Below are 23,822 nucleotides of genomic sequence, written 5' to 3'. Positions count from 1 at the left end.
CATCAGAAGAGAAAATTAGCTAACTGGAAGATTCAACCAAAGAAATTATCTAGAGAGGGAAAAAAAAGAATAAAAGTGTGGAAGAAATATTATTACAGGAAAACAGAGTGAAAAGGTCTAAGAAACATCTTATAGGTACTCTAGGAGAAGCTAACAATACTCAAACACAATGGCTAATAATTTTCTAGACTTGTTGAAAGATACCAATCCTTAGACTCAGGAAGCCAAATCAATAATTCTAAACTGAATAAATAAAAAGAATTCTAAACATAGACACATCCTAGAGAAAGATTATTAAAAGCGGTGATGGAGGGAAATGGGGAGGGAGAGAGGGAGCAGGGAAGAAAAAAGACAGTTTCCCTACAAAAGAATGGCAATTAGATTGACAGCTGGCTTCTCAACAGCAACACAGAAGACAGAAGAAAATAAAACAATAATTTCAATGTGTTTAGAAAAACTAACCACCAATCCAGAATTCTAGACACAGTGAAACTGTTTTGCAAACATGAGAGCAAAATAAAGACATTTGTCTGGAAAATATCTCTTTTAAACAAACAAAAATTTAGAGAACATACCACCAATAGACCCTCACTTAAGGCAATTTTATAGGATGTATTCAGGCAGAAGGAAAATGATTCCACATGGATTATCTAAGATACAAGAAGGAATCATGGGCAAAGATATTAATAAACATGTAGGTAAACCTAAATCTAAACAAATACTGAGTATAAAAACAATAAGTAGAAATGTCTAATTTGGGGGGTGGGGGGTTGAAGTCAACAAACTAAAAATATACTGAAAAAACAAAACACCCATAAGTAGAGAGAGGGTGATTAAAGAGTGTAAAGGCTCTTTTAACGTTTGGGACAAGAGTAAAGATACTGATTATCTTTCATTTAAATTAAGCATGTGTGTTAAAATAACTAAAGCAATCACTGAAAGAACAGATCACTTCTACTAAGTAAAGAGGTAGATAAAATTAGAAAAAGAGACTTTAGTCAATACAATAAAGTCAAGAAAGGATAAAAAAAGAAAGAAACCGTCATAGTGGGAAAAATAAAAAGCACATTACGAAATAATAGAAGAAACTCCAAATGTATCCATAATCTCAATGCATGGGTCAAAAAAGAAATCATATGATGGATTATAAATGTTTTAGAAATAACAATGAGAATACTGTATATCAAAATATACGGAATGAGCTAAAGACGTACTCAGAGGGGAATTTATAGTCTTAAATATCGACATTAGGAAAGAAAAAGGGTTTAGGAGTAGTGAGCCAAGCAGCTAACTAAACATGAAAGTAGGGAAGAAAAGAAGAAACCAAAGAGTATAGAAAGAAAAAATAATAAGGATGAGCAGAAATTTAGCAAATAGGAGGAAAAATTATATATAGCTAGAGACGTATAGATATAGACATACATCAGTAAGAATCAACAGGACAAAAAAAATTTGAAAGTTGCTAAGAGAGTAGATGGTAAAAGTTCTCACCACAAGAAAAAAATTTATAACTGTGTGGTGATGGATGTTAACTAAACTTATTGTGGTGATCATTTCTCAATGTATATATATATATATTTATATCAACTCATTATGCTGTATACTTGAAACTAATGCAATGTCATATGTCAATTATATCTCAATTTTTAAAAAAAGGAAAGAAGGGTAAATTTTATAAATAAATAAACAAATAAATAAGACAAAAATGAAAAAAAACCTATGGGCAAGATTAACTAAGAGGAAAAATAAGAAAAGACACAAAGGGCCGGCCCCGTGGCTTAGCGGTTAAGTGCGCGCGCTCCGCTGCTGGCGGCCTGGGTTCGAATCCTGGGTGCGCACCAACGCACCGCTTCTCCAGCCATGCTGAGGCCGTGTCCCACATACAGCAACTAGAAGGATATACAGCTATGACATACAACTATCTACTGGGGCTTTGGGGGAAAAATAAATAAATAAAAATTATTAAAATAGATATATAAATAAAATGCACTTTCTTTAAAAAAAAAAAAGAAAAGACACAAAGGAAAAAAATTAGAAATGAAGAGAAGACATAACTATATATTTTAGACAGGTAATAAAACTATATTATTGAAAACTTTATGCTAGGCTTAAAAACTCAGATGGAGTGGATGTCTTAGAATTTGTGGAAATAGAATTTATGGAAACCAACTTAAGAAGAAATAGAGGGGGGCTGGGAGTCCAGGGGGCGGGGGCCTGGCCACCAGGTAATCGCATCTTTCCCGACATCTGGTCTGCAAACGGGCAGTGTGTCTGTGGAAGTCCCAAAGCTGCCTCCGCAGAGGAGCAGAAGGAATGGAAGCGACTAGTCCAGAGAAAGCTGAAGCAAAATTAATAGCAAGGGATCCTCGTCTGGGACAAAAGCCTGGAGTTTCAGACTCCTTGAGGAATGATTGCAGAAAGGGCAAAAATATTTTGATTCAGGGATTACAACATGGCTAAAGGAAACATGGAGAACAAGCAACTTGCTACTGCAGCCCCGGATAAGACAGAGGCCGTGGTGACCACGATCCCACTGCACTGGGCCTTCCTCGACAGAAACCACCCGTGTTGCCAGCAAGCTGGCTGGCTGATTAAAAGAGCTGAACCACCTGCATCTTCTAATTCCCATTACTTCTCCTTAATACCTTACTTCTCCGCTTTTCATTTCCTTTCATTCACCAAGTCATTTGAGAGTGACCGCTTTGCAGGCAGCAGTAGTGTGTACTGCTATTGCGAGGAAATATACATCTGTAGGGGTTTTTGATTAGTTGAACAGCGCACTGATGAAAAGAACATGTTAGAGCCACATAAAGCAATCTATTTGAAAATAACTGCATATATTATCTAACTCCCACTTTAGAACTGATTCCAACATGCAATAAGCAAGTTTTACAATTTTAATATTTTGGCTTACTTTAGTTCATCTTAATTATAGCTTTTTATGTTACTCTTATTTAATATAATCTTTATTGTATTGATTTCTTCTGTATTTTCCTTTTGCATTTTGTAAAACAGAAGTTTAAGACCACAAATTGGAAGAAAGATCACATATTTCAAATGCAAATAGATGGGGCTCCAAAATATTTGTATCTCTGTGACTGAAGTTGAATGGCCTTGAACCTGTTTCAGGATTAACAACAGAATTTTACTTGGGCAATATTTGCCCATTGTGGTGTAATTTATATGACTCTAGTGCTTCACAGCTGCCACTGAAGCTAGTATTCTTATTCAGTTCTATTGCACAGAATACCTTATGCTGTTGAAAATGTGAATGAAGTGTGCAGGTGTCTTGACTGTTGAATTCAGTTTTGTGCTATTTTTGTAAATACAATAGTTTTGCACAACCTCTCAAAAAAAAAAAAAAAGAAATAGAAAGCTTCAGTCGTGCTTTACTATAAATCCCATTCATTAAAGAAATTGAATCAGCAGTGAAAGTTTTCCCACAAGGAAAAGACCAAGGTGAGAGAGTTTCACAGGTAAATTCCACCACACTTTCTAGGAAGCAATCTCTCCAATCTCGCACACACTCTTCCAGGCTGTATTAGTTAGGGTCTAATTAGGAGACTGATATCATACAGTAATTATTATTAACTATAATTGGAAAGTAACTATAAAGGGGGAGAGAAGACTGAAGAATACCCCAGGGCTGAGGGACAGTGCCTCAGGAAAGAAACTGAAAAGAGCGAGGACCCTTCCCCAAGTCTAGGGTTCAGACCTCACAAGATAGGGTGAGGTTGCAGCCCCAAGATGGTGGAGAAGTTCACGGGGTGTCCTTGGCCAGAGCTGGTCCTAAGATGTTGGCCAACAGAAAACACCCTTCTGGGGTGCAGGTGGGCCAAGGCTGGGGCTATCACATAGTGGCCAGGTGGTGGGAGGCCTGGGGTGCACAGAGTCCACATCAGATGGACCACAATGAGGTCACCAGGCTAGGGCTAAGGATGCAAGTGTGCTGAGGGGCTTTATGCTCTGGCCACATGATGGAGGTGCAGCACTACTGGATATCACACACACACACACACACCACTGCTGTCGTCATGTGATAAGAGGAAGAAGAAGCAAAACACACAAGGACATGGGAAGCAGACAGAAAAGTCCCTGTCCCCTGCGATGTCCCTCCAGCATGCTCTACTGACAAAGCTTGACATTGTGCTCACTGCAAAGGAGAAATGCATAAGAATCCAGCTCCACTATCACAGGGCAGGTGATGACGGTTGGGTTTGGAGCTGAGAGGCAATAAATTGATAAACGGCACACAGAGAACAGAAAAAGAATGAACATTCCCCCAACTGAATTAACAAGGCCAGCCTACCTGCTCTGGATACCAAAATTAGAAAAGGACAATATGACCTCATTCGATCTCTTTCATGCACATAGATTAAGAATTCTAAAGAAAATATTAGCATACCAAATCCAACACCATATAAAAAGTTAATGCACTGCAACTAAGATGGGTTTTTCCCAGAAACATAATGGTGATTTAATACCAGAAAAATATGTAAATAATTTACTACATTTACAGATTAAAGAAATAAAACTGTTTGTTTACCACAATAGGTAAAGAAAAGTTTTTCAATAAAATTAAACACCTATTCGTGTTTTTTTTTTTAATGTTTTAGCAAACTAGGAAATTAACCTGATAAAGGGAAGCTACACAAAACTTTAGCAAATATCATATCTAATGGGAAAATATTGAAAACACCATCTTTAAGGTGAGAAACAAGACAAGGATGCCTATTATTATCACTTCTGTTCAATATTGTTCTGAAAGCCCTCACCAGTGCAGTAAGTCAAGAAAAGAAGACAGAAAGATATTGTGTAAGAAAAAACATAATTGTCCTCAATAATTTATATATATTATATATATATGAATATACACATTATATATATCCCAAAATAATCTACAGATAAATTATTATAACTAATAAGAGTTTAGCAAGGTTGCTGGATATAAATACTAACATAAAATGTTATTTCTATATTAGCAACAATCAGGGAGAAAACGTAATTTGAAAAAAGAGAGCATAAAAAATGTGAAGTACTGGGGCCGGCCCGGTGGCGCAAGCGGTTAAGTGCGCGCGCTCCGCTGCGGCGGCCCGGGGTTCGCTGGTTCGGATCCCGGGCGCGCACCGACGCACTGCTTGGTAAGCCATGCTGTGGCGGCGTCCCATATAAAGTGGAGGAAGATGGGCACAGATGTTAGCCCAGGGCCGTCTTCCTCAGCAAAAAAAAAAGAGGAGAATTGGCGGATGTTAGCTCAGGGCTGATCTCCTCACGAAAAAAAAAAAAAAAAAAAAAAAAAAAAAAAAAAATGTGAAGTACCTCCAAAAAAATCTAACAACATATGTATGAAGAAAATTTAAACTTTACAGAAGACCTAAATAAATGATGCTATAGAACATATCCTTGGGTTGGATATGTTGGGATCTCCATAAAAAAGTATCTTAAAGATGCCAATTCTTCCCAAATGGAGCTATAGATCCAATAATTTTTCAATCAAAATCTCAGCTGGGATTTTTGTAGAACCAAATAAGATAATTAATCTAAAATGAAAAAGCAAAGGGCTAAGAATGACAAGAAGAAGCAGAAAAAGGAGATCAGCAAGTCTTATTATAAAGCTGTGATCATAAAGAGAGCATGGTATTGGACCATAAATAGCAAGACACATAGACAAAATGTCCAGAAATAGACCCACACACAATATACAAATGATTATGACAGAGCTGGTACTGTAGATAGGTGGAGAAAGGATGGACTTTTTAATAAATGTGGATAAGACAACTGGATGAAATAACTGGCTTTTTTTTTTTTTTTGAGGCAGATTGGCCCTGCGCTAACATCTATTGCCAATCTTCCTCTTTTCTTTTTTCTCCCCAAAGCCCTAGTACACAGTCATGTATCATAGCTGTAGAGTTGTAGCTCTTCTATGTGGGACACCACCTCAGCCTGGCTTGATGAGTGGTGCATAGGTCCGCGCCCAGGATCCAAACCAGCAAACCCCAGGCCGCCAAAGCGGAATGCATGAACTTAATCGCCACATCACCAGGCCAGCCCCTAACCGGTTATTTTTAAAAATCGAAATAGGTTCAATTTCAATCTACCTCACACCATGTACCAAAAAATTATTAATTTTAGATCCATTAAAGAAGTAAATGTAAAGTCAAAATTGTAAAAATTTTAGAAGACAATACAGGAGAATATCTTTATGATTTCAGAGTAGAGAAGAGTAAAAAGACAAGCCATGAACTGAGAAAAGATCTGCAGTGCACATGAGAAAAGATTAGTCTCTTCTATGCTATTGAAGAACTCTTTTTCCATCATAAGGAAAAGGCAAAAACAACAGAAAAATGTTCAAAAGATATACAGAAGAGGAAAAACAAACATGAAGAGCTACTCAATCTCATTAGAAATCAGGGAAATGCAAATTAAAACCACAAGGAGTTACCATTTCACATCCACCAGGCTCACAAAGATGTCAAAGTTGGACAATGCCAAATGTTGGTGAAGAAGTGAAACATGCTGACCGCTGTGACCTAGCTATTCCGCTCCTGCTTAACAGAACCAAGAGAAACGCGCATGTCTCCAGGAGACCTGTCGAGAGCATTCATTGAGCAGCACTGTTTGTAACAGCGAAAGACCAGAAACCACACTGCTACGGTCTGAATGTTTGTGACCCCCCAAAATCCATATGTTGAAATCCTAACCCCCAAAGACGATGGTATCAGGAAGTGGGGCCTTCGGGAGGTGTTTAGGTCATGAGGGTGGCGCCCGCATGAACGGGACTCATGCCTTATAAAAGAGACCCCAGAGAGCTCCCTCACCCTCCCATCACGTGAGGACACAGGAGAAGGCGCCAGCTATGAACCAGGAAGAGGGCCCTCACCAGAACTCAACCACGCTGACGCCTTGATCTCGGACTTCCCAGCCTCCAGAACTGTGAGAAGTTAATTTCTGTTGTTTATAAGCTACCCAGTCTATGGTACTTTGTTACAGCAGCCCAAATGGACTGGGACACACACCAGTGTCCATTCTGGAGCAGTGAAAATGTATAAGCTATGAACAATACTGATCAACATGGATGTATCTTTAAAATATGTTGGTGAAAGAAGCAAGTCAAAGAATACATGGAGTTTGAGTCCATTTATAGAAAGCTCAAAAATAGGCAAAACCAAACGTAGTGTTTAGATATATAAACGGGAGATGAAAGAAAAGAGTAGGGGGCCGGCCCCGTGGCTTAGCGGTTAAGTGCACCGCTCCACTACTGGCTGCCCCATCGGATCCCAGGCACGCACCGACGCACCACTTCTCCGGCCATGCTGAGGCCGCGTCCCACATACAGCAACTAGAAGGATGTGCAGCTATGACATACAACTATCTACTGGGGCTTTGGGGAGAAAAAAGGAGGAGGATTGCCAATAGATGTTAGCTCAGAGCCGGTCTTCCTCAGCAAAAAGAGGAGGATTAGCATGGATGTTAGCTCAGGGCTGATCTTCCTCAACAAAAACAAAAAAAAAGAAGAAAAAAGAAAAGAGGAGATATGGTGAACACAAAATTCACTACAGCAGCTTCTTCTGGGGCAGAGGGAGGCGGACGGACATGATGGGAAGAAGAACACAGTGGACTTCTCAATTTCTGGTGATATCATACTTCTCAAACTGGATGGTGTACACATGGTTGTTCATTTTATTATTCCTCTTTAAACTATATATTTTTATCATAAATGGCATATTTCATAATAAATTTTTAATGACATAAAATAGCTTGTTCAGTAACATCACTGTGTTGGGAGAGCCCTCCCCCCACCCTAATTGAGCTGGCTTCCTGCCCTCTCTTGCAGCCCTGAGGATACCTGCCTCTCTGCTGAATGGTCAAAGCCCCCTTTGGTTATGTTCAGACCCAGGCAGTCACCCCAGCCCTTACCTGGGCTGAGATGCACAGACTCCCACTTGGCATCGACAGACACATCTGCCACTTCCAGCTCATATTCCTCTGCCAGGCGGGTAACCTGGCCTCCTCTGTGCCTGGCTTCCTGTCGGGTGTCTCCTTTCTCTAGCTAACAGTTGTCTGCCATGCCCTTGGGATAACATCTTCATCTGTTCTGCAGAGAGCAGCAGGCGTTCAGACCGGCAGAGACACAACGGTATTTAGAACTACCCTGACACCCAGTCCTCTCACGCCCTGGCGCAGAGAAATCTACTGCCTGTCCCTGCGGTTCCCTCTCCCTGCTGCCATCATCAGGCATGGCGTATGGGTGACCATTCAAGAATCCTCAGAGACCAGTGAGCCGCCTTAAATCATAGTTATTCTTACAGTACACATTTCAATCATGCGGAAAGATACATTGACGGACCATTCGTCTTTACGCCTTTTTAAACCTAACGTATCCTTCAGAACATTTGAGCCTCCTTTTAAAATCTGAACCTACGATAAAAATAATCATTTTTACCTACTTTCTGGAAACAAAGCCCTCTGCCTCACTAATGTACTTTTGTTAAGAGTGTCCACAGACTGCAGAAAAGCAAATTTAGCAAAGCTGGTAGTAAGATAAACCACTAATACTTCTTTGAAGGCAGGACTAAAAAGAATTAAAAACAGTTAAACATAAAATAATTTGTATGCTCATCTCATCAGATCCATACTTGTAATAGGAAAATATATCTTTAAAATAGAAGTCTTTTTTTTTTTTTAACTTGAGAAACGTTTGCTTTCTCCACCACAGTTCAAATTAAAAAATTGCTAGGTCACAGCAAAACGGGATAAGAAATGCCTTTGAAGTTTTCTTTTTATAGCAGAAAATAACTGCAGAAACTTTACCCTAGGCGTTAACATAGATTGAAAACTACACACTTCAATATTGTCTCTACTGTAGCCAGCCTTAATTAAAAAGGGCAGTTAAAATAAGCAAAAGCAAGAGATTTAAAATCCTACTTTCACTGGAAAAGTACTAGAAGAAAACATGAGATGATTCTTTTGAAAACTTTAGAGTGCAGAAAGCTTTTCTAAACAAGACTTGGGGTGCAGGAACCACAAAGAAAAAAGATTAAATTTGTCTAGACAAAAAATTTTTAAAGTTCTGCATTCCAAAAAGTATCACTTTAAAAAGACAAAAGACAAATAAGAAACATGGGAAAATATTTGCAATATCTATGGAATTAAAAGGGCCACCTTCCTTCATAAGTAAAGACTCTAACAAACCAATAAACATCACTGTAACCCAACAGGAAAATAACAAGTCATAGAAAAAATACAAGTAGCTTATAAAAATAGGAAAAGATGTTCAGCCTCACCCACAAGGACAGAAATCCAAGTCAAAGCTGTGAGAATACATTTTTCATCCAATAGATTGGCAAAGATTCAAAAGTTTGCAATATACAGTGTTGTCAAAGTCTCAGGGAACTAGCCACTCGCAAACTGAGCTGGTGGAAATGTAAATTGGTTCAACCGCAGTACAGAGCCACCTGCCAACATCTATCATAATTTGAGACGCACATATGCTTTAACTGAGCACATCTTCTAGGAATTTATCCTACATATTTATGCTTATACTGGATACAAAGATCTATATGTATAAAGAGGTTTCCTGCAGCATTGTTTGTAATGGTGAAAGACTGAAAACAACCTGAATGCTCCCCATCAGAGGACTGTGCCAATAAATTATGTCGCATACAATGGAACATTTCGCATCCATTAAAATAAGGACTATGCTCAGCTTTGCAATGATCTCTGAGATATAGTTATTAAGTGAAAAAAACGTGGGTATAGTACATTCCTTTTTTTTTTTTTTTTTCAGTGAGAAAGACTGGCCCTGAGCTAACATCTGTGCCAACCTTCCTCTATTTTGTATGTGGGAAGCCTCCACAGCGCAGCTTGATGAGTGGTGTATGTCCACGCCTGGGATCCGAACCTGTGAACTCTGGGCCGCCAAAGTGGAGCACGTGAACTTCACCACTACGCCACCAGGCCAGGCCCCACTCCCATTTTTAAGTGATACACAGTGGTAAATATACACAGAAAATTTCTGGAAAGTCGATCAAGAAATGGCCTACATTGGTTGATCAGGGTAGGACCCGCTACTTAATTTTCAGGGCTCCGTGCAAAATGAAACACTGGGTCCCTTTTCAAAAATTGTTATGAATTTCAAGACAGTGACAGTAGAGCATTAAACCAAATAGAGAGCTTCCTTGAGCATAGGGCCCTGGGTGACTTCCCAGATGCCAGCCCACCTCAGGGGAAGGAACCAGAGTGAAGGGGTCTGAAATGGGAAGGAGAATAATTTTCATTGGAGGCAATATTTGAACCATTTTAATTTTTCAGTGTCCACATGTATTAATTTTTCAATTATTAAAAAAATATTTTAGGGGCCAGCCCCATGGCCTAGTGGTGAAGTTCGGCATGCTCCACTTCGGTAGCTTGGGTCCGGTTCCCAGGCATGGACCTACACCACTTAGCAGAGCCACCCTGTGGCAGCAACTGACATCCAAAATAGAGGAAGATGGGCACAGATGTTAGCTCAGGGTGAGTCTTCCTTAGGCAAAAAGAGGAAGATTCACAACACATGCTAGCACAGGGAAAATCTTCCTCACCAAAAAAAATATACATATATATATTTTTTGTATTAAAAATAAAATAATTGCACACCACCACTACCCCCAAAAAACCTTATTATCCGTTTCCTTATCGAACAAGAGCTACAATACCTAGAATGTGGGTCAGGGTGGAGGGATGTTGGGAGGTGGGGAGGGTATGGGGAGGGCAGAAGGGGGAGGTGGAGGGGAGGATTCTTCCTCAAGGAGGAAATCCTCTCTACACTCTGGGAAGCTCCAGCTTAAATCCACAGCAGAGTTGGATTGAACCACACATTCCTCTAAATAAGTGCTGATCACATTAAGACTGTTTGAAAGCACTCCCACAGCCACAGGACTTTGAGCTAAGCCTCTGAAGAATGCTAACACAGCTGTGTAAATTCATATAGCCCTCTACTGGGTTGAGTAGTGTCCCCACAAATCTGTGTCCACCTGAAACCTCAGAAAGTGACCCTATTTGGAAATAGGATATTTACGGATGTAATTAGTTATGATGAGACCATATTGGATTAGGGTGGGCCCTATTCCAATGACTGGTGTACTATAAGAAGGCATGGGAAGACACAGAGAGACACACAAGGAGAATGCCATGTAAATATGGAGGCAGAGATGGGAGTGATATATCCACAAGCCAAGGAATGTCAATGATTGTTGGCAACCACCAAAAGCTAGGAGAAAGACATGGAACAGATTTTCTCTCAGAACCTCCCAAAGAAACCAACCCCGATGACACCTTGATTTCAAACTTCTGGCCTCCATAACTGTGAAAGAATGCATTTCTGTTATTTTAAGGCACTGTGATAGCTTGGACTGCCATAACAAAATACCATATAGACTGGGTGGCTTAAACAGTAGAGATGTATTCTTTCACAGTTCTGGAAGCTGGAAGTCTGAGATCAGGGTGCCAGCATAGTCGGGTTCTCTTCCTGGCTTGCAGACAGTTGCCTTCTGGCTGTGTGCTCACATGGGGAAGACAGAGGGTTTGCTCTCGCTTCCTCTTCCTATAAGGGACACTAATCCCATCATGAAGGCCCCACCCTCATGACCTCATCTAACCCTAATCATCTCCGAAAGGCCCCATCTCCAAATACCATCACATTGGGGTTAGGGCTTCAACATATGAATTTTAGGGGGACACAAGCATTCAGTCCATAACAGCCACCAAGTTTGTGGCACTTTGTTACATCGGCCCTAGGAAGCTAAGACAAACCCCCAGCAACTAAACAATTCATGCTTCAAATCAGAGGCCGGAAAGCTTTGCTGGAAATGGGCAGATAGTAAATATTTTTGGCTTTGTGGGTCTTACAGTCTCTGTTGCAACTCCTCAGCTCTGCCATTGTGCAAAATCAACCATAGGCAATAGGTGAATGAATTAGCGTGGATGTGTTCCAACAAAACTTTATCAACTAAAACAGGCAGCTGCAGGCCTTGGCCCCCAGGCTATGGTTTGACAACACCTGCTTTAGATGAGAAAGGTAAAGAGAAGCTAACCTAAAGGGCCAGCAGTTTTGTGTAGCAAGAAGAGAAGAGGTGAGTTAAGATTCCTACACCTGGCTCTGGCCTTAGATTATAGCACAAGGCTGATCAATTCCCTGTGCCTTCCAGAGCCCTGCTTGCTGCATCTGACAAATGATCTAGAAAGCTTACATGACCCCTAAGATAACTTCCAGTTCTCATGTCCTAAAGTCCTTTGAGTTTTTAAAAGTTCCTTTTCAACAATTTGATTTACTAAGTAGAATCTGTAAACTCTTAGGAAAAAGTGATTTTATAGTGAAATGAACTATTAAGTGTATAAAATAAAATTGTTGTTGTAATCAAAATGTCCAGACCAGGAGTGACGTCAGCATCATGGCGGAGTGAGCTTTCCCGTGAATTCTTCCCCCACAAAATACAACAAAAGTAACAGCCACAGACAAACAACGGAATCCCAGACAGTCAAAAGCTGGAGCGGAGGGATCCACACTGCCGCACATCTGAGAGCGGAACGTGCTGGGCCCCCGGAGGAAGCGGGGAGAGGTAAGGAGAACTCCGCTCCCTCCCCATCAGATCAGCGATCCGGTCCGCGCGGCTCCCAGAGAGGGGGGAGGGGCGGCCCTCGGCGGGAAACTGCAGCTCTTCGGGCGCTCTCAACCAGTGGGAAACTCCCGCACAGAGGGCTCAGAGGAGCCACAGGGCTACCATCAACATCTGAGCAACCCAGAGAGCGGATAAAGAGGGGCAAACGAGAAGCCTCCCACGTCAGGGACCCAGAGGGCAAAAGAGAGAGCTCCCCCCTCCCCACAACCCGGAGTCTGCAGCTCGACCAGATCTAGCGGTCCGAGGCAGACCTGAATAAATTGGACTGGACCCGTGGATCGCAGTGGGGAAAAGAAACAAAACAAAACAAAACAAAACTGCGGATCGCAGCAGAAAAACTGGGGCAGAGCGCAGGGGGCTTAGACTACACAGCCCTTCACCACCACACAGTGGCGGCAGGTGGAAAGTGCAACCAGAGACTTCCAGGATGAGGAAAACCAAAACCAACACAGGAACCACAATGCAAAAATATATGAAATCACCAGACCAGAAACAAAATGACAAGCAACCAGAAATCAACCCCGAAGACACAGAAATCCATAAACTAAATGACAGAGATTTCAAAATAGCTATCATAAAAACACTCAACGAAATACGAGACAACACAGACAAACAATTCAATGAGATTAGGAGTTTCTTCACAAAAGAGATTGAAATCATAAAGAAAAACCTATCAGGGCTGATGGAGATGAAGAACACAATGGAGGAGATAAAGGAGAATCTGGAATCTTTAAAGAACAGAGCTGACAATATGGAGGAAAGAATTAGTACTTTAGAGGATAGGAATACAGATATACTCCAGATGGAAGAAGAGAGAGAACTAAGACTAAAAAGAAATGAAGAAAGACTCCGAGAAATATCGGACTCTATTAGAAAATGTAACATAAGAATTATAGGTATTCCTGAGGGAGAGGAGAGGGAAAGAGGAACAGAGAGCCTATTCAAGGAAATAATAGCTGAAAATTTCCCAAATCTGGGGAAGGAGCAGGAAATACCAGTAAGCGAAGCCAACAGGACTCCTATATATATTAACAGACAAAGGCCTTCACCACGACACCTAGTGGTAAGGCTAGCCAGGGTCAACGACAAAGAAACAATATTAAGGGCAGCTAGACAAAAACAAAAAATAACGTACAAAGGAACTCCCATCAGGCTCTCAGCGGATTTCTCAACAGAAACTTTTCAGGCTAGAAGAGACTGGAATGATATATTCAAAATACTAAAAGACAAAAACTTTCAGCCAAGAATACTCTATCCAGCAAAAATATCCTTCAAATATGATGGAGAAATAGTAACTCTCCCAGATAAACAAAAGCTAAGGGAGTTCATGGCCACGAGACCGCCACTACAAGAAATACTCAAGAAGGCCCTCAGGCCCGAAAACAAGAAGAGAAAGGGAACACAAAGCTTGGAGTAAGGAGAAAAGTAGGCAGACAAAATCAGAGAAATAGTAGATCTTTACCGGAATAGGTTAGCAACCACTTAAATACTAAACTCAAAGATCAAAGGAAGAAATTCACCAAAAATAAATTTAACCTCATCACTGTAAACACACAGCCACAACACAAGATAGAATAAGGTATAACAAGAGCAACTTAGAAGGGGAAGAGGAAAGTGACTGAATTGACTTAGTATAAGGAAATAGGAGGCTATCAGATAATGGACTATCTCATACAGAAGATTTTTTGCCCAAACCTCAAGGTAACCACTAAACAAATAATCAAATTAAAACCACATATGATAAACAAAGAGAAAACTAGAAGAATCATAAGACAGAACAACCAAACTGAATTGGCAGTCCAAAACAAATGGGACAAGAAACAAAGGAAATGCAAAAGAACCAGAAAATAAGTGACAAAACAGCAACATTCAACCCTCATATTTCAATAATTACCCTAAATGTAAATGGATTGAACTCTCCAATCAAAAGATACAGAGTGGCAGGATGGATTAAAAAGCAAGACCCAACAATATGCTGCCTTCAGGAAACACATCTTAGCACTAAAGACAAGCACAGGCTCAGAGTGAAAGGATGGAAGACAATACTCCAAGCTAATGGCAAACAAAAGAAAGCAGGTGTTGCCATACTCATATCAGACAAAGTAGACTTCAAGATAAAACAGGTTAAGAAAGACAAAGAAGGGAAATATATAATGATAAAAGGGACACTCCATCAAGAAGACATATCACTTATAAATATATATGCACCCAACATAGGAGCACCAATGTACATAAAACAACTATTAACAAACCTAAAAGGAGAAATCAACAACAACACAATAATAGTAGGGGATCTTAACACCCCACTTACAGCAATGGATAGATCATCCAGACAAAAAGTTAATAAAGAAATATTAGACTTAAATGAAAAACTGGACGAGATGGACCTAGTAGACATATACAGAGCACTCCACCCAAAAACAGCTGACTACACATTCTTCTCAAGCGCGCATGGAACATTCTCTAGGATAGACCATATGTTGGGAAACAAAGCAAGCCTCAATAAATTTAAGAGGATTGAAATCATAACAAGCATCTTTTCAGACCATAAGGCTATGAAACTGGAAATGAACCAGGAAAAAAAAACTGGGAAAGTGACAAAAATGTGGAGATTAAACAACATGCTACTGAACAACCAATGGATCATTGATGAAATTAAAGGAGAAATCAAAAACTATCTGGAAACAAACGAAAATGATAACATGCCATATCAAACCATATGGGATGCAGCAAAAGCGGTCCTGAGAGGGAAACTCATAGCGATACAAGCCCACCTTAACAAACAAGAAAAAGCCCTAATAGGCAACCTTAAATTACACCTAACAGAACTAGAAAAAGAAGAACAAACAAAGCCCAAAGCCAGCAGAAGGAGAGAAATAATAAAAATCAGAGCAGAAATAAATGATATTGAGACCAAAAAAACAGTAGAAAGGATTAATGAAACAAAGAGTTGGTTCTTCGAGAAGATAAACAAAATAGACAAACCCTTAGCCAGGCTAACTAAGAAAAAAAGAGAAAAGGCTCAAGTAAATAAAATTAGAAATGAAAGAGGAGAAATTACAACGGATACCATGGAAATACAGAGGATTATAAGAGAATACTATGAGAAATTATATGCCAACAAATCGGACAATCTAGAAGAAATGGATAAATTCTTAGACTTATACAACCTCCCAAAATTGAACCAAGAAGAAATGGAGAATCTGAATAGACCAATCACAAGTAAAGAGATTGAAATAGTAATAAAATGTCCAGACCAGTTTTTAAACTATTTAGATACATTTACACAAATCCATCTTGCATTTGTAGTAAGACTTTACTTCTGCAAGTCATTCTTTCTAAAAATGAAAACTTACCCTGTGTCTGCATGGGTGCATGTATGTGTAAACTGCAAGGCTGATTAGAATTCCTTTCCAACTTTGTTTGAACAAGTGACCTCGATTCTTCTAAATAAAATAAGAACCTTAAAATAATCCCAAGAACTTCTGACTCATTTCATTGTTTCCATCATTTTGTAAATCTTAAATACTGATTATTCACAAGGGATCTGCAATCCAGGAATGGGGTAGTAGAAATAGATCATGACTTGAAAATTGTGAACAATTTCAAATGCTGCCTCAAAATTAACCTGCTTTAAACAATTTCTGATAAACACACATGCAAAAGAATTTTCCAAGAAACCAAACACTCACCCCACAATACTGCTCTTCGTTGAAGATTTGGGGAGGCAAAGGAATCCCATTTTGCGGTTTTTTCTCTCCAGGAACATTCTCTCTCATCCACTTTCTATTGTCTTCATCTCCAGCTATATCTAATTCCTTAAAGTCGATTTTGTTAGCTTCCAAAAAGCCCACTACTTCTTGCTGTTTCTTCCTAATCTGGTCAAGAGTAGAGAAAGATAACTATTAGACCGTTTTTTAAAAATGTTTTGCTTATATCTATATAAATTAAATCCTTTCTCCAACTATGCCATACAACACAAATAATTTTGCTAAGTATTTAAACAAGGAAAATAATAAAATCACACCTTATTATAAAGGATCAACAGAGTGATTGCAGAAATTCTGAAATTGTAATCTCATCAATGTTTAAATCATGGTGTAATCGACCTAATAAAAACAGAGATGCTCTCACAGAGCTTTTATTTGAGATCTTCAAGATACTTTTAATTCTCTGCTAAGTTTTAATGCCAAAAAATAAATAAGAATTGTTTATGAAGAAAAAGGATGACCGGGAAAAAAGAAAGAAGAAAAGAGAAAAAGAGAATTTACTATGAAACTCAAATACTGAGTATACTCATACTAAAATGCACTTCATTCACAGTTATGAAAATAGGAACATGAGTCACGTGGAACAAAAGTAGCTTTAGAAATAGTACAGGAACTTGAAAAGCCCACATGGAGATTATTGCAGGGGGAAGGACAGAGAAAAAGCTGGAGAAAGATATTTCTCCCAGCACAATAAAGAGTAAGGCAGCAAAACAACCCTGTTCTCCCACAGATTTCTCCTTTCCTACTAACACTCAACTCGGAGAGCGGAGCCCCAGCCACACCTCAGAAAGAACACTGGAGCACCCTTTTCACTACCCATGGGTCACATGCACGGATTGTATCTACCAACTGCCATTTCTTCTTTTTTTTTTTTTTGTGAGGAAGATTAGCCCTGAGCTAACATCCATGCCAACTCTCCTCTTTTTGCTGAGGAAGACTGGCCCTGAGCTAACATCCGTGCCCATCTTCCTCCACTTTATGTGGGATGCTGCCACAGCATGGCTGACAAGCGGTGCATTGGTGCTCAAGCGTGCGCACTTAACCACTATGCCATGGGGCCGGCCCCTACAAACTACCATGTCTTATGAATGTGGCCATCTTTAAAGCTTAGAACTCCTTCCCCAGAAACAATGACAACAAAGAATTCACTCCCAGAAATGCATGATGTCCTCTTTTATAAATACTGGTAAACAGGTTACAGCAGACTCTGTGGACAACACTTTAAGCACCTTTGGAAGAGACTTCCAGAGTGATCAATTGAATAATCAACATTTATTTATTGACTTTCTACTCTGCACAAGACATTGTGCCCAGCTCTTCATGTGAGTAGATTTATAAGCTGATTATTTGGGTGAAAAAAATGTAAAGAACTCATTTGTACAATCTAGATAGAGAATACACTAAAGATAATAAAGAGGCAAAATATGGTCATTTCTCAAAAGTAAGATTAAAATTTTAAGTAAGTATTTTCTTGGACATGAAAAGATTTAATATCTTAATTTTTAAGTCCTCTGAATAGAATATTGTCTCATAATGAAAACAAGTCATTAAAAATGTTTCATAGACTATGAAGCCCCTTGTCATTTTCATGTAACTTGTTTATCAACAGAGGGACTAGACTTTGAGGATTCCACATAAATGCTGTAAAAGCTACATGCCCATCCCAAACCGAATCTCTAGATTCAAACCTTCTTTTGGATAAACCAATTCCTTCCGCAGAGATTTGTATACCAGAAAAAAATTGATTTTATTCACTTTTGCCAAGATGAATGATGCTATCAATATAAGGAAAAGTAAGACATATGGATGCTTAAGCACTGGAATGAAATCATCACCAAAAACAAATTCTATATAATTTGGTTGATTGTATACGTTAAATTAATCATAAATATAATATAAATCAATATTAAATAATTTTAAAATTTTTAAAAATTAATGTAGGGGGCCGGCCCGGTGGCGCAAGCGGTTAAGTGCGCGCGTTCCGCTGCGGCGGCCCGGGGTTCGCTGGTTCGGATCCCGGGCGCGCACCGAAGTACTGCTTGGTAAGCCATGCTGTGGCGGCGTCCCATATAAAGCGGAGGAAGATAGGCACCGATGTTAGCCCAGGGCCGTCTTCCTCAGCAAAAAAAGAGGAGGATTGGCGGATGTTAGCTCAGGGCTGATCTCCTCACAAAAAAAAAAAAAAAAAAAAAAAAAAAAATTAATGTAGTTATAAATTATACATAAAGTTTTATATATAAATTACATATAAAGTTTTATATATAAATTACATATGCACATAAATATAAATGGTAATCACACATTTACTTTTTAATTAACATTTGTACCATCAATATAACAAAGATATTTTGACTAAAAGCATTAGATCTATAAATCAAAGACTGCTGTTAGCTACAATACAACACTTAACCAGTAAACTTGGACCAAGATATAAATTTCAGTTTGGGGTAAGCGTGGACAAAAGATAAAAATGCAAGTCACACAGAAAGGTGTGTAATGATGGAATTTCCCTTAAGTTTCCGGCATAAGCACTCTGGCACATTCCTGAGTGTCACATCTACAGAACCAAGGGAGGGGCTGCATGCTTCTCCACTGATGTGCCCTCCCCGAAGGCTAGGCTGGGGTGGCCCCTGGACCTTCCCCTCCTCCTCACAGAAACTCTACTCCGGATTCTACAGCTCCCCGGATGAATTTCTATTACAAAATCCCATCAGACCTGATGACAGGTTGTTGGACTAAATTATTATCTTAATTAATCATGTTTTCTATACATACTTTCTAACCTGTTCATAATTATTCATACCACTTTATAAATTACTGATTCCTTTAGATATTTTCAGAGATAACTGCTGTTTCGAAGAGTAGAGATGTCTTCATTTTAGGCAGGTTTACTTTTAATTAAATATTCAGAAGGCAACATCCTTTTTTCTGTCCAAAACCGTGTTCCTTCCTTCTCAAATACCCTCCCGAGAGCCTGAATAAAGCCTGACTGAGGTCCGCTGCCACCTCGCCAACATTATTTCCATCTCTACTAATCATGCCTCAGGACATGAGGTGGAATGAAGAGAGGATTTCATTCTTTTCCATGATTTCTGACTAGAAAAAAAACATTTCCCCAAGTCCTGCCTTATGTTTCTTCTGTTAGAAAGTCAGAGATGGAGAAAACAAGAGGGGAAGACCTGTTTACTGTTATTCCTCGTGAGACAAGAAATTGCATCTACAGGAAGGTAACTGACATTGGGTTAAGAGCTATTTCTCAGCCTCCTATCCGAAAAAAGGGAAGAAAAATAAAATCTGCCCCTTTGTACTCCCCAAACACCAGTAATTTAAACTGGGCCAAAGGCAACGTTCATCTGGCTATTTGGATCACTCGAGTTCTGCCTGGGGCTGGAGAGGGTCTTAGGATGAGCCCAGGGGAGGAGGGAGATGTAGGGAGCAGGTGAGCTCACCTGGCTGGCATGGTCACCTTTGCCAGCACCCTGATGCCCACCCAGAGTGGGGGGGCCCTCTCCCCTTCAGTCCACCCCCTTGGGGCGGTCCCTGTTCAAGGAGCTCCGCTGGACCCTCGCAGGCAAAGTGCAGCTCTTCCCCCCGTGGCCTCCTGAGCTGACCCCCAGGGATGCAGCATCAGCTTGCAGAGGACACCTCCCTTTCATGACCTCAGGCAAGGGGCATGCACAGCACCCCAATAATTCTTGCCACAGACACACTCCCCTTCTCCACCTCTTGCCCCTTCTCCCCCGTCCAGGGCACCATAGCCAATGCTGGCTCCACAGGCTGTACCATCTCTCTGGGGGATCTGGGGATCCTTGGAGTCGGTGTCATTTGGAGCCTTTGGGACCTCAGTGGAGGCTCACAGAGGTCTGTTTTCCTATCTTGTTACATTTACTCATAAGAAAATGTTCATCTCTGTCCTGAAGTCACTGGTCGCTGTTCGTTACTGTAACGTGTTAGAGTGATCTTTGGGTCACCTGCCTGGCACTTCTCATTTATTGTCTCGTACAGTTAGGAGCCTTTCCAACCGAGGTCACTGTACTGTGGTGAAAGCACACTCACTTGAGTCAGAGACGACCTGCAGAAGCTTGCTGTCTGAGCAAGGGCTCTGCTCTTCAATCGCCTCATCTACAAAATGGATAGAATGCCGCCTTCCTCATTCTTTTGGTTTTGGTGAGAACCAAAGACGACACACGGAAAAGCATTCTGTACCACAAGTTGAGAACCCACACAGTCAGCCACCCAGCACACTGTTATCTCATCCACTCGTCTTGACAGCCAGGCCAGGTAAATATTCTGATCACCAATTTAAAGTAACAAAACTGAGGGATCAATGAATTAAAGAATTTTCCAAGGTTCACACCCAGATCCACCTAATTCAAGAGCAGTGTTTTTCCCACTGTGTCTACACTCAGTCAAGACTGGAGAAAGGATTGAGAAGCCCAGGAGCCACCATTAGGGTCTGTGCTTAAAGACCGTGGTTTCAGGGGCTCTGTATCTTGGAAACAGTGAGGACTGTCCTCTCTCCTTCTGTCCCGCAGCCCCCTGTGGCAATGACCTTCAGGAAGAGAGGAGGGTCATACAAGAAGACACAGGCCTTCTCCTGCTCGCAGGGTCTCTACTTTCAAACCCCTCTGTAAAAACACGTAACCACGCCTTAGTGTCAACTGTTAAAATAGAGATGTGATACACAGTGCATATGTGAAATCCCCCAAAAAGAGATTACAATTTGTTTTTTCCTGTTTCATTTATTTCATCCATCCAAGAGAAGTCATAATGCCCTCGTTGATTAGATCTCAGGCAAGAATCCTAAAGTATGTAGGCTGAAGAAGTAAGTAGTCAAGGTTTTGCAGAACCACCACCACACACACAGCAGAAGTCCTGGCAGTTGCTCTGTGGTTCTCGTGCAGAGAAGCTTCTGGGTGAAATTCCCCCACCCAGGAAAAATCATTAGCACAGACACTGGGAGAGTAATCAGTTCTCATTCTTTAGGATAAGACAGAAATTCTCCTATTTATGTGGCTTGGGACAACTCTTCTGAAATATAATCATCATACACTCAGATCTACTAATGTTAACTAATAATTATCACAACTACAATAATATTAATTAATATTAACTAACAATTATAATAACTAATAATTATAACATTAACTAAATAATTATAATATTTATTGAGCACTGAGTAAGCACTCAACACCATGCCGGCCACTTCATGCTTACTTCCTAAGTCTTCATGACAAGGCTATGAGTTGGGTACTATTCTTATCCTCATTTTACAGCTAAGGATATTGAGGTTTAGCAAGGTGAAATAACTTTCCCAAGGTCACAGCTCCAAGTGGCACCAAAACATTTGCTTAGGGAACCAGAATTAACTTGGCTTTTCTAAGATCCTAGAATGAATGGCGCCCCTCCAGATTTTCCAAGGCTAACTAAAAGGTGCTCACAAACTTCAAGAATATAGGACATCAAATAATCCTAGGAAATCCTTAAATTTATTCATTGTCTCCAGAGGGATGCAAAGGGCCACTCAGACTTGGTCTACAGAATATGTGGAGGATTGGGAGGTAAGTGGTAAAAGTTTCCAGCAATGAGTGTCAACCACATGTTTAAAGCCCACAAAAGGCATTTTCTGCAAAACAATTATTTTTTATCTAAATAGTCCCAAAACATGCTCATTCTAGAACAACTAAAAGTTTCTGAGGTCATCAAGAGCCACAAAAGATTTTGCAGTTTTACATTTAGAATTTTTCCTCATCTTTTTCTCTTAAAAGATGTTCGAGAGCTCACTAAACAGTTGCTGATCAGTTGTGCTCAGAAGGGAAAACCAGGCTCTTTTCTCTTGTTTTCTTCTCGCCCTCTCTGCAAACCTTTCAGGGCTGGGAGTGGTGACATTCAATAGTTGCTGTTGGGGCTGTCCCCTGGCCAGGCCAGCGGCTCCCTGGGGTATCATCCCCCGCTGAGTGACTGCTGGAATCCAGGCTGTAACCTGAGACTGCCCCGGATCTAGATATAAAAGGAAACAGCCCCCTTTGCTGGTCTCCAGCTCTCTGGATTAATAAACTCTTTTCTCTCCATGCCTCCCTAACTTCTGCTAAAATGCTGGTTGAAATCTCAGTCCCAGATAGACACAACAAGTTCAAGCCCAAAATCAAAGCCTGAATCACTTCCAGGGAGGAACGAGTCTCCATTACCCCTGTTTCTCAAGGCAGGTCTGTCTCGCACAGAACAAAGGCTACAATTGGAGAGGTGGACGGGTGATTCCGAGCCTGGTCCCAAAGAAATTCGACAAAGCAATGTGGTGAGGGTCGGCTTTCAGTACCTATTTTTGGTCCGTTTGAATTCCTAGAGCATTTAAAACTGTGGCCTCAGAGATGTTTGTTGTTGTCACTGTGACATCATTTTCCTCAAATAATAGTATTACACATGCTAACTTTACACTTCCAGTATAGCTACATTGCATACACAAGTAATTACACCCAGGAGTCATTTAGTAATCTGGTTCCTCACAGGCTCCAAATATTGTTACACAAAGTGTCATTTATGGGCAACTCTAAATTAGTCTTACAAAATGACTACCAGAAACACTCTACAAAAAAAAAAAAACTCTCTGATTGTCTAATACATGCAACACGACAGGACACAACTGCATGTTAAAAAGTCTAGTATCGAACACACCCCCTTCCTCGCATCCCCTTTCACACCCAGCTACTCCGGATCACACACTTGATACACTTCTTCAACACCACTAAGACAATTGCAGAACGCAAAGGCACACGGGCTTACTGCAGAGCCACGCTTTACTTACACACGCCTCACAGAGAAATTTAAGACCACCGCTGGGCCATACCCGCTCCTTCTACTTCCAAGTCTGAGTTATGCAGAAAATAGTAGAGGAAGACAGCCACACAAGTGCCATCGGACACCTACCGCTATGGACCCAGAAGATGTGGCCACAAACACTTTGATAACCATTTTGATAGTCGGATAGAGGACTCCCCCCAACACACCCCAGTGAGGGCGCGCGGCGCTAGACAAATCCTGAGAGTGACACGGCCGAGCGAGTGCCAGGGGGGACCCGGCGGGGGCCCAGGGCTCCTCTGAGCTCCGGCCCCTCCCACTTCCACTTAAGCTCTGTCTCTCAGAGGAGCAGCCCGGGCATCTTGGGCTTTCCCCTCCATTGGCTAGGGAATATTTGGGGATCTGTCGGGAAAATATTTGATTGGTTGATAAAAGCAGCCACTGGACCCTTTCCCTTATCGCTTTCAATGCCCCACAACAGTCCCTAAAAGGCCAGGCTGCGCCGCGCGCCAATCAGAGGCCTGCAGGGAGAGGCCTTGGGGTGAAGGGAGGTGGGGCCCCGGGTGACAGAGGAGCCGGGAGAAAGGAAGGAGGGAGGACC

The 23,822-nt window shown here is 40.8% G+C and overlaps 1 protein-coding gene and 1 pseudogene across 1 annotated transcript in view; one reads left to right on the top strand and one right to left on the bottom strand.

The window, feature by feature from the left end:
- The window catches only part of SH3BGR (SH3 domain binding glutamate rich protein), a 70,216-nt gene extending 46,741 nt beyond the window's left edge, over nucleotides 1-23,475 (bottom strand). The window contains exons 1-2 of the mRNA XM_058523120.1: nucleotides 23,351-23,475; nucleotides 16,349-16,534 (exon numbers count right to left, since the gene is read on the bottom strand). Coding sequence (XP_058379103.1) covers nucleotides 16,349-16,534; nucleotides 23,351-23,395 — 231 coding nt within the window. The 5' untranslated portion in view covers nucleotides 23,396-23,475. The remainder of the gene's footprint in view (nucleotides 1-16,348; nucleotides 16,535-23,350) is intronic.
- LOC131423036 (cAMP-regulated phosphoprotein 19-like) lies at nucleotides 2,159-2,595 on the top strand (annotated as a pseudogene).
- Nucleotides 23,476-23,822: the final 347 nt, after the last annotated feature.

This window comes from Diceros bicornis, chromosome 27 (assembly GCF_020826845.1).
Source record: "Diceros bicornis minor isolate mBicDic1 chromosome 27, mDicBic1.mat.cur, whole genome shotgun sequence".
Lineage (NCBI taxonomy): Eukaryota > Metazoa > Chordata > Mammalia > Perissodactyla > Rhinocerotidae > Diceros > Diceros bicornis.
Note: the sequence above shows the minus strand (reverse complement) of the source record. Positions and strands in the feature narration are given on the sequence as shown.